The sequence below is a fragment of the Martes martes genome (genome assembly GCF_963455335.1).
Source record: "Martes martes genome assembly, chromosome: 11".
Lineage (NCBI taxonomy): Eukaryota > Metazoa > Chordata > Mammalia > Carnivora > Mustelidae > Martes > Martes martes.
The window spans coordinates 94,274,092-94,288,605 of NC_137899.1; the positions used below are offsets into that span (position 1 = coordinate 94,274,092).

At 38.0% G+C, this 14,514-nt stretch overlaps 1 protein-coding gene across 1 annotated transcript in view; it reads right to left on the bottom strand.

The window, feature by feature from the left end:
- The window catches only part of KDM7A (lysine demethylase 7A), a 78,960-nt gene that overhangs the window by 35,913 nt on the left and 28,533 nt on the right, over positions 1-14,514 (bottom strand). Inside the window, exon 2 of the mRNA XM_080818016.1 lies at positions 5,197-5,282. Coding sequence (XP_080674142.1) covers positions 5,197-5,282 — 86 coding nt within the window. The remainder of the gene's footprint in view (positions 1-5,196; positions 5,283-14,514) is intronic.

The window sequence follows — 14,514 nt, forward strand, 5'->3', positions numbered from 1 at the left end:
TCCCTTTTCTTTTATGTCAAGATCTGGTCCCAAAATAAGCACGCTTACACTGCCACAAAAGAAGAGCAGGTGGCTGCAGCACAGTTAAAGGAAGAGGAATGACCGAACAAGTAACTTTACGATTAGTCCTAATGCTCAGACCCTGTGATTCTACAGCTCTGGGCGACTATGGTCTTGAAGAGTCCCGGCAATCAAAATCAGGAGGCTTGGACTGGACTCCCAGTTCAGCCGTAACTTATTCTGCAACTGTGGGCAAGTCATGTGACAAGATTGGATCCACTTTCCTCAAATGGAATGAAGGGAGGAGTGCTGTGTTTCTCTCTCTTCTTTGTTTTTTTTTTTTTCTTGCAGTGCTGTATTTCAAACCATCTTGATGAATCCCTTAGTAAAGGGGAAGACGGGGAAGAGGCCAAGACAGAAACTGTGGGCCTCATTCTGCTTTCGACCAGGGCAACACCACCTACAGCCCTTTCGTGTGCTAGCAATGTAAGATGTCTAAGTTTTATATCCTTTTTTTAAGTTTGAAAAGCACTCTTACAGGGCACGGGGTGGCTCAATTGGTTAAGTCACTGCCTTCAGCTCAGGTCATGATCCCAAGGTCCTGGGATCGAGTTCTGGTCGGTCTCCTTGCTCGGCAGGAAGCCTGCCTCTCCCTCTGCCACTCCCCCTGCTTGTGCTCTCTCCTCTCTCCCTCTCTCCCTCTCTGACAAATAAATAAAATCCTTAAAAAGAAAAAAGAAAATCACTCTTAAGCCTAAAAACTTCATGATTCTAGGAAATGTACTAAAGTCTACAACTAGCTTAGAATGTATAAAAAAAAAATAAAATAAAATGGATAGATACGAGACTGTGTAGTGAAGCAAGTAATATAAAATATTAATAGTAGAGCCTACATGGTGAGGTTGGAAGTACTCCCGACAAAATTCTTTCAACCTCTCCCGTATGTTTCAATGTTTTCCTAATAAAACATGGAGCCAGGGGAACTCTATGAGTCTAAGTTATTCCAAACCTTCACCCTAAAAGATCATAATAAATTAATACTGGATCCTCATCTCAATAAGGAGAAGTCACACTAAATAACCAATAAGGGAGGAAATTGGGCTTATTCATTTCTGAGGGTTTAAAACAAGATTCTCAAGTAATTCATGGCAGTCAAACCCTCAATATAGAAAACAGTAAATCCCATTTTTTTAAAAGTCTCATGAGAAAAACAGTATCATAAAGCAACCTTCCTAGAAAATGCCATTAAGGCATCCTTCGTGTGTTATTTTTCTCTCATTTAAAATCCCTTGTAAAATTCAAGGGTGTTTCATTCCAGGCTTCTGTTCTACATATATATGGATACATAACCCCATTTTATTTTCAACTGGGATCATGATGTTCATTCTGCTTACCTTTCTTATTCTATCATGAGCATTTTTCTCCTTATTAAATATTCAAAAGCAATTTAGAAGCAGCCTAGAATTTTAAGACATAGATATAGATGCATCACTTTCTAATCCTTTTTTTTTTTTACTCCTAAGCACTTAGCTCATTCTGAATCTTTCTTCAAACAAAATTGAGATTAATATTCATATACATAAATCTGTTTCCCTCATTAATTCCTCAGGAGAAATTCCTAGAAATGCTAGAAGACTCAATATTTTTAAGATATTTGCTACATATTGCAAAACTGCCTCCAAAAAAGTGGTAGGTAACTCACATTCTTACCGGTATACACAAGCAGCCTATTTCGGAGCCCTGGGTCAACAGTGAGCATCACCATTAAAAAAAAAAAAAAAAAAAAAAGAGGGGTGTCTGGGTGGCTTAGTTGGTTGAGCATCTGATTCTTTATTTCAGCTCAGGTCATGATCCAGGGGTCTTGGGATTAAGCCCTGCATTAGGCTCCCCGCTCAGCAGGAAGGTCTGCTTGTCTCCCTCTCCCTCAGCCCCTTCCCCTCACTTGCACGTGCTTGCTCTCTCTCTCAAATACATACATACATCATTAAAAAATAAAATTTAATTTAAATTTGAGTTTAAGTTAAAAAAAAGACAAAGTTACCCATTTGATAAGTAAACTACAGTATTGTATTGTTTTAATTTTCATTTTGGCAGAACAGATTAGAATTAGAATAGATCTGGGATTGGACAGCTATCGGCTCAAACTCCAACTCTGCCAAATAACTACATGAAAGAGCTAGTTCAATCATTTTTCTCACCTCAACATGTCACAAATATCAAAGGAAATAACACAAGTCAAGCACTTCTTAGCATAGTTCCTAGGACATCCAATAAGCTGCCAATTACTTCTCTTTCCTTTTAAATGAGCAGATCTGCACAATGTTGACAGAGATGCTACAACTGTCCTGTTAAGCCAACATGCTTAACACATAAAATCAGCCACTGCCAAGAAGCTGACTGAATTTCTTAAAGGGAGGAATATTCTAGTAGCCATCACAGGGAGAGAAAATTTTGAGTTTAGACTCTATGTGCCTGAGAAACACTGAGATATGTAAGTCTGGGGCAAACGAGAGAGGCTTAACAGCAGAGGGAAAGGGGCCAAAAGGAACGACCCAAGTTAAGGGTGTAGGGTGAGAGGGAGGGAAGGTGAGCCTTAAATTAACATAGAACAAATTACTGGATCTTGGACATTTTCCCTGTGGGTATTTAGTGCTGGACTTTTGCCCAGAAGATAACCAATTCCTGATCTTATGTGATTCAAGCATGAGAAGTATACGAAGGGCCACGCAACAGTCCAGCTTCTCTCTGAAGCATCATTATTCAAAGTGCAGGTCATGATCCATTATGGATTATGAAATCAATTTAGTGAGCATGACAAGCTTTTTAAAAAATTAAATCATATAGGAAAAACAGAAAACAGAATGCATCACGCATCATAGCGTTTTAAACACAACACTGTTCCGTCTCATTGTAACCCACTTAATATTTCATTGAAATTAAATTCAAATTATTTCATTTGGAAATTATATACATTCTAAACTAAAAGTGTTATAATTTTTAGTTCTGTTTCCTTTCTTGAGGTAACAACCCAGTACTATTTATTTCCTCCAAGAATTATGTTTAGTCAATAATCATTCCAAATCATATACCACATACTTCACTGCTGCACAAAATAAGAAGCTTTAAAAACATTTATGACAATAAACTGGCCAGTTACACAAAAAATTCTACCAATTTGCTAACCTCAAATTTTATACTGTGTAATAAAATGGATAAGGTGTATTTTAATATTTTATGAAATTTAATGTAATATTTTGATGTATTCTTACAGCCTGAATTTCTAAACCTCTTACAAAGATACTAGGTAAATTATTAATTCTAACAGATAAAATGAAAAAAAATACTGTCATCTTTTTTTTCCCTTTAAAGATTCATTTATTTTAGAGAGAGAGTGTGAGAAAAAGCAAGTGTGTGTGAGTGGGGGCAGGGACAGGAGGAGGGGGAGAGAATCTCAAGCAGACCCCCCCCACACATGGAGCCTGACATGGGACTTGGTCCCACGACCCCAAGATCACCTCTGAGCTGAAATCAAGAGCATGGGCTAGGAAGTTCATGTGCTCTCTGGGGTGTACCAATATCACACATAAAACGATATTTAACTCAGGCAGGAAAGTGTAGGCAGACACTTGCTCAGGCCTCTGCCTTCCTCAGAATGGGACTGGGTCAGGGGTGTTGTCTCAGGTTGGGCAGGACTCTACGCCACACTCAAACTGAAGACCAAAATCAGAAAACAGGATAACATTTCAGCATTTTGATATCCAAATCTACCCAAAACATAATGTACGTGTGTGCATTAAAGTCTTATCCTGTACACTGTCCCAATTACTACTGAAAGATTTTTTTCTCAATTTATAAAGAGAAAAAAACATTTGAAATCAGTTTCCAGAATCAGAAAACTTTACTTTTCCACACTTCCCAAATTGAAAGCATTGAATACATGCCCTTAAGTTTGGGGGTTTTGCCCTTGCAATTAAGAATGACAGTATTTTGGGGACACCTGGGTGGCTTTGCCGGTTAAGCAGTTAAACGTCTAACTCCTGATTTCGGCTCAGGGTGATCTTGGGGTCGTGGGATCAAGCTCCATGTCAGGCTCCACGCTCAGCAGGGAGTCTGCTTGAGATTCTCTCCCTCTTCCTCTCCTTCTGTCCGCCCCTCACTCACACACACTCATTTTTTCTCTCTCTCTAAAATAAATAAATCTTTAAAGGGAAAAAAAGAATGACAGTATTTTTTTTTCACTTTATCTTCTTGATTTATTAAATGTTATTCAGCAATTCAGACAGAAATTGTATTCTCATGGGGCACCTGGGTGGCTCAGTGGGTTAAGCCGCTGCCTTCGGCTCGGGTCATGATCTCAGGGTCCTGGGATCGAGTCCCACATCAGGCTCTCTGCTCAGCAGGGAGCCTGCTTCCCTCTCTCTCTCTCTGCCTGCCTCTCTGCCTACTTGTGATCTCTCTCTGTCAAATAAATAAATAAAATCTTTAAAAAAAAAAAAAAAAAAAAAAAAAAAAAAAAGAATGACAGTATTTTGGGGACACCTGGGTGGCTTTGCCGGTTAAGCAGTTAAACGTCTAACTCCTGATTTCGGCTCAGGGTGATCTTGGGGTCGTGGGATCAAGCTCCATGTCAGGCTCCACGCTCAGCAGGGAGTCTGCTTGAGATTCTCTCCCTCTTCCTCTCCTTCTGTCCGCCCCTCACTCACACACACTCATTTTTTCTCTCTCTCTAAAATAAATAAATCTTTAAAGGGAAAAAAAGAATGACAGTATTTTTTTTCACTTTATCTTCTTGATTTATTAAATGTTATTCAGCAATTCAGACAGAAATTGTATTCTCATGGGGCACCTGGGTGGCTCAGTGGGTTAAAACCTTTGCCTTCAGCTCAGGTCATGATCTCAGGGTTCTGGGATCGAGCCCCACATCGGGCTCTCTGCTCAGTCGGGAGCCTGCTTCCCCCTCTCTCTCTGCCTGCCTCTCTGCCTACTTGTGATCTCTCTCTCTGTCAAATAAATAAATAAAAATATTTTTTAAAAAATTTATTAAAAAAAAAAGAAATTGTATTCTCAGTATCTTCAGAAAAATATTCCCTATAGTTCTTGGTGGGTGTAACATAACTAGTCAAAGTATTATTAAAATACTGTCATGTACACATTAAATTTTAAACTTCGGTTTTTATTTAAGTTTCTAGTACTTACTCAAGGAGGAGCCATGTAGAACGGCACAGTTGGGACAGTGATAAAGGTCAATGTCAACAGCATGATGTTCTTCTACACCAACACAGCTAGATAAAGAAAAATAGAGTCAATATGTAAATAAGCTGAAAATCTTTACTTAACTACAGCAGATGGTTAGAATTTAGCTGGGAAGTGTACAACAACCTCACCAACAAATTCTGTAGAATACAGAAACATATGCAAAGATAAATTTTATTCTCCTCCCTATATACTTGCTAAATAATTATCGGGGAGAATATGCCCAAATACATGGAAAGTGATTCACTATGATCAATAGTAGAGACATCAGAAGTAATCAGAAGCCATAAGACCCTCAACCATTATGTAAATACCACGTAGCGTGGACTCATTGTTTGTATTCCCCCTAATTCACATGTTGAAGCTGTAATCCCATCAGTGTATTTGGAGATAGGGCCCTATGGAAGTAATTAAGACTGAATGAGGTCATAAAGGTACGGCCTTGATAAAACAGGATTAGTGTTCTTAGAAGAGGCACCTGGGTGTTACGGTCAGGTAAGCATCCAACTCTTGGTTTTGGCTCAGGTCATGATCTCAGGGTGGTGACCTTGGGGTCATGAGATCAAGCCCTGAGAAGAGTCCCACATCAAGCCTCCAGGGGAGCCCCACATTAGGCTCCATGCTCAGCATGGAGTCTGCTTGAGATTCTCTCTGCCCCTCTCACTCATGCTGTCCCTCAAACAGATAATAAATTCTAAATTAAAGAAAAGAAGAAGAGGAGACACCAGAGAGCTCTCATGATCTCTTTTCTCTCCCTTCCTTCCCACCCCATCCCCCATCCTAGCATTCTATTAACATAGCATTCAGTACTCAGTTAAAATATGTTTCAAGGAGGAGAGGGGAGAAGTATTCGTAGTCAACCAAAAACTGAGAGTTCACCTCCAGCTAACCCACAGTAAAGGAAATACAAAGGACATATTGCTGGCCAAAGGAAGATGATCACAGAGAGGTCTGATGCAAGAAAAAAATAAAAAGCTTAAAAAGGTAATAATAAATATATGGGTAAATTTACATGGATATTCCCTACTTAAAACAATGTCATGTGAGATTTAAAAATATACAAAGAACTAAAACACATGACAACTGCAGCACCTGAGTTAGAAGAAAACAAATGGAGTTACGGGGTTCCATCCGAAAGGTGATGATTAACACTGGACTTCAGTAGTGAGAATGCCTCCTAGACTCTCCCAGGAGACAACTGAAAAAAGGGAAATAGAAAATGTAATTTCCATACTATTACCAGTGTGGGGACAATTTAAAGGACGCCTGGGTGGCTCAGTTGGTTAAGCCGCTGCCTTCGGCTCAGGTCACGATCCTGGGGTCCTGGGATCAAGTCCCGCATCGGGATCCTTGTTCAGCAGGGAGCCTGCTTCCTCCTCTCTCTCTGCCTGCCTCTCTGCCTGCTTGTGTGTACTCTATCTCTTTGACAAATAAATAAGATCTTTAAAAAAAAATTAATTCAAAAAAAGGAGGGGAGAAAAAGAGACTAAAATAAAAGTATAAATTCAAATATATAAGTACCGTAATTATATCATATGCAAACTGATTAACCTGTTCCAGTTAAAAGACACAGATTACCCGGCTGGACTTAAACACTACAATTCACTGGTTATAGGAGACACACATAAAACAAGGAACCAGAAAGACTGTAAATAATAGGATGGGTAATTTTTTAAAAAATAGTATTTAGAAGTAGTAATTATATAGTAATTTTTTTTAAAAGTACAGGTATGTTAAGATTAAGCAACAGAAAATCTAAAGTAAAAAATATGAGATAGACATATACGGTTCAAAAATTTCATTTCCCAGGAGGATGTATCAGGAAGGACCGTAGTGGGACATTTTGACAACTCTCTCGGTATCTGACAGAATAAAGCAGGTAAAACAAAAATCTATGAAATATATAAGATTTGAATTTCAGGATTAAAAAACATGGCCTAGGAACACATGGGTGGCTGTTTGTTGAGCGTCCGAATGCTGGTTTCAGTTCAGGTCACGATCTCATGGGTCATGGTATTGGCCCCCGCGTTGGGCTCCAGACCTCAGCACTGAGCTCCACACTCAGGGAAGAGTCTGCTTGAAGATGTTCACCCTCTGCCCCTCCCCTAACTCACATGCGCTCTTTCTCCCACTCTGTCTCACACAAATAAACCTTAAAAATAACAATAATAATAAAAAATATGGGATGCCTGGGTGGCTCAGTAGGTTAAAGCCTCTGCCTTCAGCTCAGGTCATGATCCCAGGGTCCTGGGATCGAGCCCTGCATGGGGCTCTCTGCTCAGCAGGGAGCCTGCTTCCTCCTCTCTCTCTGCTTGCCTCTCTGCCTACTTGTGATCTCTGTCTGTCGAATAAATAAATAAAATCTTAAATAAATAAATAATAAAAATAAATAAAAATAAAAAACATGACCTAATGGATATTTATGGGATAATACACCCGACATCTACAGAACACACATTCTTTCCAGCATACATCAACCATTCATAACAAGCGACCGCACACTGAGCCATGGTCAAATACTGACGATCTGAAATCTAGAACACTCTAGCCACAGTTCAATTAAGACAGAAATTAATGACAAACAAGTTAAATGGAATCTTCATGTACTTAAAATTAAGAAACAAGCTGCTAAATAACCCATGAGTCAACAGATAAATTGTAATGAAACACGGAAAATTATCTAGAAATGAACACTAATAAAAATGCTGCATAACAAAACTTGTGGATGCAGAACTTACAAACAGAAATGCACAGCTTTAAACACACATATTGGGGGAAAAAGCTGAAATCAATAAGCTAATAAGCAGCTACCTGAAGAAGTGAAAAAGAATAGCAAAATAAACCTTAAAAACACAGAAGGAATAAAAAAGCAGAACTGATGACACAGAAAACGAACCATGCAACAGAGCACCAAACGCCAAAAATTGTTTGAAAACATAAAGTTGGCAAACCTCTCTGGCGAACTGAAGAGATAAGACAGGAATAACCAATACTGGGAACGAAAAGAGGTACACAACTATAGATTCTATAGACATTAAAGGTAAAAGAGTATTATGAACAATCTTATGCTAAGTGACTAGAAAATATAGATAAGATAGGCAAACCTGAATCACAAAGAACTAGAGTATCTGAATACTCCTGTGATTGTTACTTTGTAATTTTTAAAATTGTCCTCCCAACACACACAAATATCCCAGTTCCAAATATACCCAAGAAGTAATTCCAATACTATATAAAACTTGCACCAGAGAATAGAAAAAAAAGACTTACTCCCCAACTCATTTTAGGGCAGCACAGCCTGATACTAAAACTTACAAAGGATTATGTAAGAAAGGAAAATTACAAGCCATTCTTATTTATGAGCAAAAATGCAAATACCAAGTTTGGTCTATCTCAGGAATCCAAGGTGGTTTTAACTCTAAAAATTTTAATCAGTGAAATTTGCTACATTGGCAGATTAAAAGAAAAAGTCGTGTGGCCATTTAAAAAGATACAGGACAAGTACTTGACAAAATTCAACATTTACTTATGATTAAAAGGCAAACAAAACCTCTTAGAAAAATAAGACTAGGAAGCCTGCTGATTCACAGACTTGTGCTCCTGAGGCAAATAATACATTAGATGTTAATAAAAATAATTAATAAAAAATAAAAAATAAATTAAAAAAATAAAGACTAGGGCACTTCCATAATCCATTAAAGGGTGCTTCCAAAAAATCCTGCAGATGACATGAAACTGGTCTCTCTGAGATTAAGAACAAAAGAAGAATGTCTGATGTTACCAGTTCTATTGAACATAAGCTGGTGTAGTAAAATAAGAAAAAGAATTAAAAGGTATAGGAACTAGAAAAGAAAAAAAAAAAGCAGTCATTTGCAATTATTATTCCTACTCTGCAGAAAGCTCAAAAGGATCTATATATAAATGATAATCAATAAAAAGTTTGCTACATATAGTATCAGCACATAAAAATCACACTTCCCTATATAAACAATATAAAGCTAAACAATGAAATACAACACCATGTATACCTGGATAAAAATTGTCAAGGGGTTCCTGGGTAGCTCAGTCAGTAAAGCATCCAACTCTTGATTTCGGCTCATGTCATGGTCTCAGGGTCGTGAGAACAAGCCCCACATCAGGCTCTGTGCTCAGTGCAGAGTCTGCTTGAGACCCTCCCTTTCCACCCCCACCCTGCCCTTCCCTGGACTGGCGCTCAATAAATAAATAAATAAATAAAATCTTTTAAAAATGCCGAGTACACTGGAAGTGAACAAAAACTAGGCAAGACCTCTTCAAGGAAAATTTAAAACATTATTAAATGATCTTAAAGAAGATATAAATGACTGAAGATATACATCATAATCATGGATTTGAAGTTCAATAATGCAAAAATATTAATTCTCTGCAAAGTGATTCACAGATTCAATTTAACCCCAATCAAAATCTATGGAACCTGATAAGCTGATTCTAAAACTGATATGGAAATACAAAGAGCCAATAATACGTAAGGCATTCCTACATTACTCTACCAGGTATCAGGATTTATCTGAAAGTTATAGGAGTTGGGGCACCTGGGTGGCTCAGTGGGTTAAAGCCTCTGCCTTCAGCTCAGGTCATGATCTCAGGGTCCTGGGATCGAGCCCCGCATCGGGCTCTCTGCTCAGCCGGGAGCCTGCTTCCCCCTCTGCCTCTCTGCCTGCCTCTCTGCCTGCCTCTCTGCCTACTTGTGATCTCTGTCAAATAAATAAATAAGATCTTTAAAAAAAAAAAAAAAAGTAAGTTACAGGAATTAAGGTACTGTGGAAAAGAGGCACGAGCTCAGAAACAGTCTCACGCCCATGCGGACACTTATGTGTTACACTGAAGCCACGGCAGAGCAGGCAGCAAGGACAGATTTGTCAACATAAGGGTCTGAGACTTTTATCCATCTGTATGAAGGAAAAAATGAAATTAGGCACCTAATTCCCAACATTAAAATTCATTGCAAAGTAGATCAGAAACCTAATCAACACAAGAAAGAAAAACTAAAAAGGCTGTGATAAGAGAATATGAAACTAGCAGTGTCTGGTTGGCTCAGTCAGTTGAACATCTGACTCTGTCTCAGCTCACATCTGGATCTCACAGTTACGAGTTCGAACCCAGAGTTGGACTCTGAGCTGGGTGTGGAGCCTACTTAAAAAAAGAAAAAAGAAAAAAAAAAAGATAATATGAAAATATCCTTATGACTTTTGTGCTGGAAGGGCTATCTTACTCAGAATATAAAATGGCCTGTCCATAAGGGGGGAAAAACCCCCAGTAATTTTAATCATACCAAAATAACTTCTGTTCATTAAAATAAAGAATGAAAGGATAAAGCAGAATGGAAGAAGACATTATAGTACAGATCACCACCAAAGGAACTATATCTAGAATATAATAAATTCTTACAAATAATAAGAAAAAAAAAAAGAACCCAATAGAAAAAATGGCCAAAGATTTGAAGAGGCACATCATAAAAGAAAATCCAAGTGGCTAACATACACATGGTGAGGTGTGCAACCTCATTAACAACTGAGGGAAATACAAATTAAAATTCTAATATAATACTTCAATACACCCACCAGACTGGCTAATACTAGAAAGTCTGATGGCACCAAATGTTGAAGACGATGTGGAGCAGTGGAAACTTTTCATACACTGCAGGCTGGAGTAAATCTAGTACAGCCATTCTGGAAAACAAATCTGCAACAAAACTAAAGAACTGTATTCTCTGACCAAGCAATTTCTCTCTAGGTAAATATATCTTAGAGAATCTCACACACACGTGCACCAGGATACCTAATGAAACAGAAATGGTTATAGAATCATTATTTGTAATAGTCAATAGTAAAATGAATGAATTGTAGTATATTCTCAAAGTTATAGCATATACAGATACAAAAGTGAAAGAACTATAGCCCCATGCAATATATGAACAAATTCTATAAGTGAATAATCTGTGTGTTAAAGAGAGAGAGAGAGAGAATACATACCGTGTATTCTACTCATGAAGTTCAAAATCAGGCAAAGCTGTACTAGAGCACTTAGAGATTAAACTAAAAAGGTGAGCAAGAAAGAGAGAAATCACAATAGTAGGATCATGGTTTCCTCTAGGAAGTTGCACTCTGGAAAGGTGTGTCTTGGGGTCCTGGGTGGTTATTATGTTTTGTAATTATTCATAAAACTGAGGATTTAGGTTTAGACTTGTTTTTGTGTCATTTTAAGCAAACAAAAGCTTTAATTAAAATAAATGTAGCAATCGAACAACTATAACAAAATATCCAAAAAAAAAAAAATCTTAGAGGTATCTGGATATCCCAAAACAAACCTACTTTCATGTGTGAACTCCATCCCAAACATCTGCTACCACATGGACTTTGAAAATCTGAGTAGAGCTCACTGCAATCAAGACTAAAAAGTCAAAACCAGCCGTCAAAAATAACATGAAATTGCCACTCAAACATTCAATCCGTGTAACTGAATCCAGTAAACACAATTCACTTTTGAGTAGAACTGAAACTGGCTTTATTTGTCCCATTTAAATTTATTTCATTTATTTCCATAGAAAGTAAAAGGTGAATATACTGCTTAAAAAGATTTTTTCACAAAATTTTTAAAAGATTTTATTTATCTGAGACAGACTGAATGAGAGAGAGAGAGGAAGAGAGGCAGAAGAAGAGGGAGAAGCAGACTCCCCACCACAGGGAGTCTGACCCCGGCACCATCCCGAGATTCCGAGATTAGGACCTGAGCCGAGATTATGACCTGAGCCAAAAGCAGACGCTTAACCGACTGAGCCACCCAGGTGCCCTAAAAAGCTTTCTTTCTTTCCTTTTTTTTTTTTTTTTTTTTAAACTGAAAGGCTATCAATTTCCAATCCAATAAAATAAACCCTAGGCAAAATTCTCTACACATTTATGTACCATGTCCTGGGCCCACAGTTTCTTACACCCAAAAGGGTTTCTACAACCCAAAGAAAAGGTTAATAATCATTAGCTAGGAGATCCAAGCTTCCAAATTTCAAAACTTGTGTACACAACTACAGTAATCGAGATTGTGTGGTACTAGCATAAGAAGAGATATACAGAATGCAACAGAATTGAGAACCCAGAAATAAACCCTCACATTTAGGATCAATTGATTTCCCACGACAATGCCAAGACCATTCAATGCGGAAAGAACGGTCTTTTTGACAAATAGCCCTGAGACAAACACACATGCAAAAGACAGCACTGGGACTCCCACCATACACATACACAAAAATTAACTCAAATAGATCACATACCTAAGAACTAAGTAAGAACCAAAACTGTAAAACTCTTAAAATAAAGTGGAGGAGTAAATCTCTATGGCTTTGAATTAGCATCCAACCTCAAACACACAGGAACAAAGGAAAAAATTAATGAACTGGACATCACACTCTTGCCTCTGGTTTCCGTTTTCTCAGCTAACCTGGTGCGAGAACATGAGCTGAATGTGGTAAGTGTGAGAAAAGAAAGGTGTGAGGTGTGAGGAGCTAGGAAAGAAAGTATAAGATCATTGATCTGAAGAATGAAAGACCAAGAAACACAGTAACACTGCCAGGCAGGACTCAGAGTCCACCTGAGGTCTGTGACCATAAATTCCAAGTGAATCCACTTCTGCACATAAAAATGTGACCTTTTTTTCAGCCATGTTCAACACAGGCCCAAGGGAGGAGGCTGGGTCTGTCCAGAGTTGGGGTTTTGTGGACAAAGACCAGAAAGAGAGTTGAGGATACTTACAGAGAAGTTAATATAATGATGGACCCTGCGATCTGAGCTGCTGGACGGAAAGGGCATGAAGACAGAAGAAGGTAGTGAGAAAACGGTGAAATGGTCTGCGGTATCTCAGTGCATCCCTATCCCTGACTCGGTGGAGGCCTTGGACAAGTGATCCGTAAGGGGCAGAGATTATGCTCAAATAGTGGGATGTTCAGAATCTGAAATATCTGAGGTAGTGTATTCTTTAACACTGATAAGGTTTAAGTGCAGTAACAGCAGGCTACGATGGAAAAGTTCAGGAGGAGAAAGTGAGATGTGTGAGGGCTACCCTGTATCCAGCGAGAGTTCCAAACCAACCCTCTCTATAAAGTGAGGTTCATTAGATGTCAGTAGTAGGGGCTGCACTTCAACCAGAACAGAAACTCAAAGCTACAGAAGCCATCTTGATACTTCCAGAAACTCAGATTTCTCTCATCATACCTTGACTATGGCCACATGTCTCATTCCTAAAAAGTGACAGCTATACCAAATTAAGTAAGAAAACAATGTTAGAACATAAACTCAGCTATTCATATCTAAGATACATAAATAAGGGTGATTTCCACAAGGCTTAGGGGGAAAAAGGGAGGATAGGAACAATCAAATTAATTCAGGACACTTTGGGCAAAATTTAGCTAATAATAATTCTCAAAGGTCCCTGGTTCCTCTCTCCAGCCTCTACTCTTCATCTGCCATTCCCACAACAATATAATCTCTTATACTATAATGTTAGTGATGTCTTCAGGTTTCGACAATTATAAACATTGAAACGTTTAAAGTTTCAGAATTTAATAGTAAACTTGATACATGTACTAATTTTTATAATAGTAAATTAATAAATTAGTAAATATTAAAAACACCTTAAATTAATATAATATGCAATTTAAAAAAATCAAATTAAACATAAAAATTAAGTGTTCCTAAACCAAGAAGTTTATTTCAGATCTTTGAAGAGCACCAAAGGGAATTACTACATACATTTCAGTTTCTCTCCCAGAGGGAGGGATAACTCATCCCACCCCTTAACCTCACCCTACATTAAAAGAATTCTAGAATCACTTTGGCTTTAATAGGTATGTTAAAAGCAAACAGAGTAGAACACACAACATATAGAATTCTGAAAGCAAAATTTGTAAGAATCACCCTCAACCCTTTAGTCTCTCTCACTCCACTTATTTCTCTTATAAAACTTGCCTTCATATACAAATCGCCCTACTTTTTCCTAACAGCAAAATGTTCAATGTTTATTAGACCAGTGTGTGTGTTAATGTGTGTGTGTTGGGGGTGGTTTTCTATAGTGGTGACAATCTGACCTTTGCTGAATAGCTTCCATCTATAGAAGAACAACCCCACTGCCAAATGGTGAGTGGGACAGTGACAACTTTAGCACTTGCTATTGTCTTAATCTTCTGAAATTGTTGCTTAGCTGGCCTTTTTCTTTCTTTCTTTCTTTTTTCTTTTT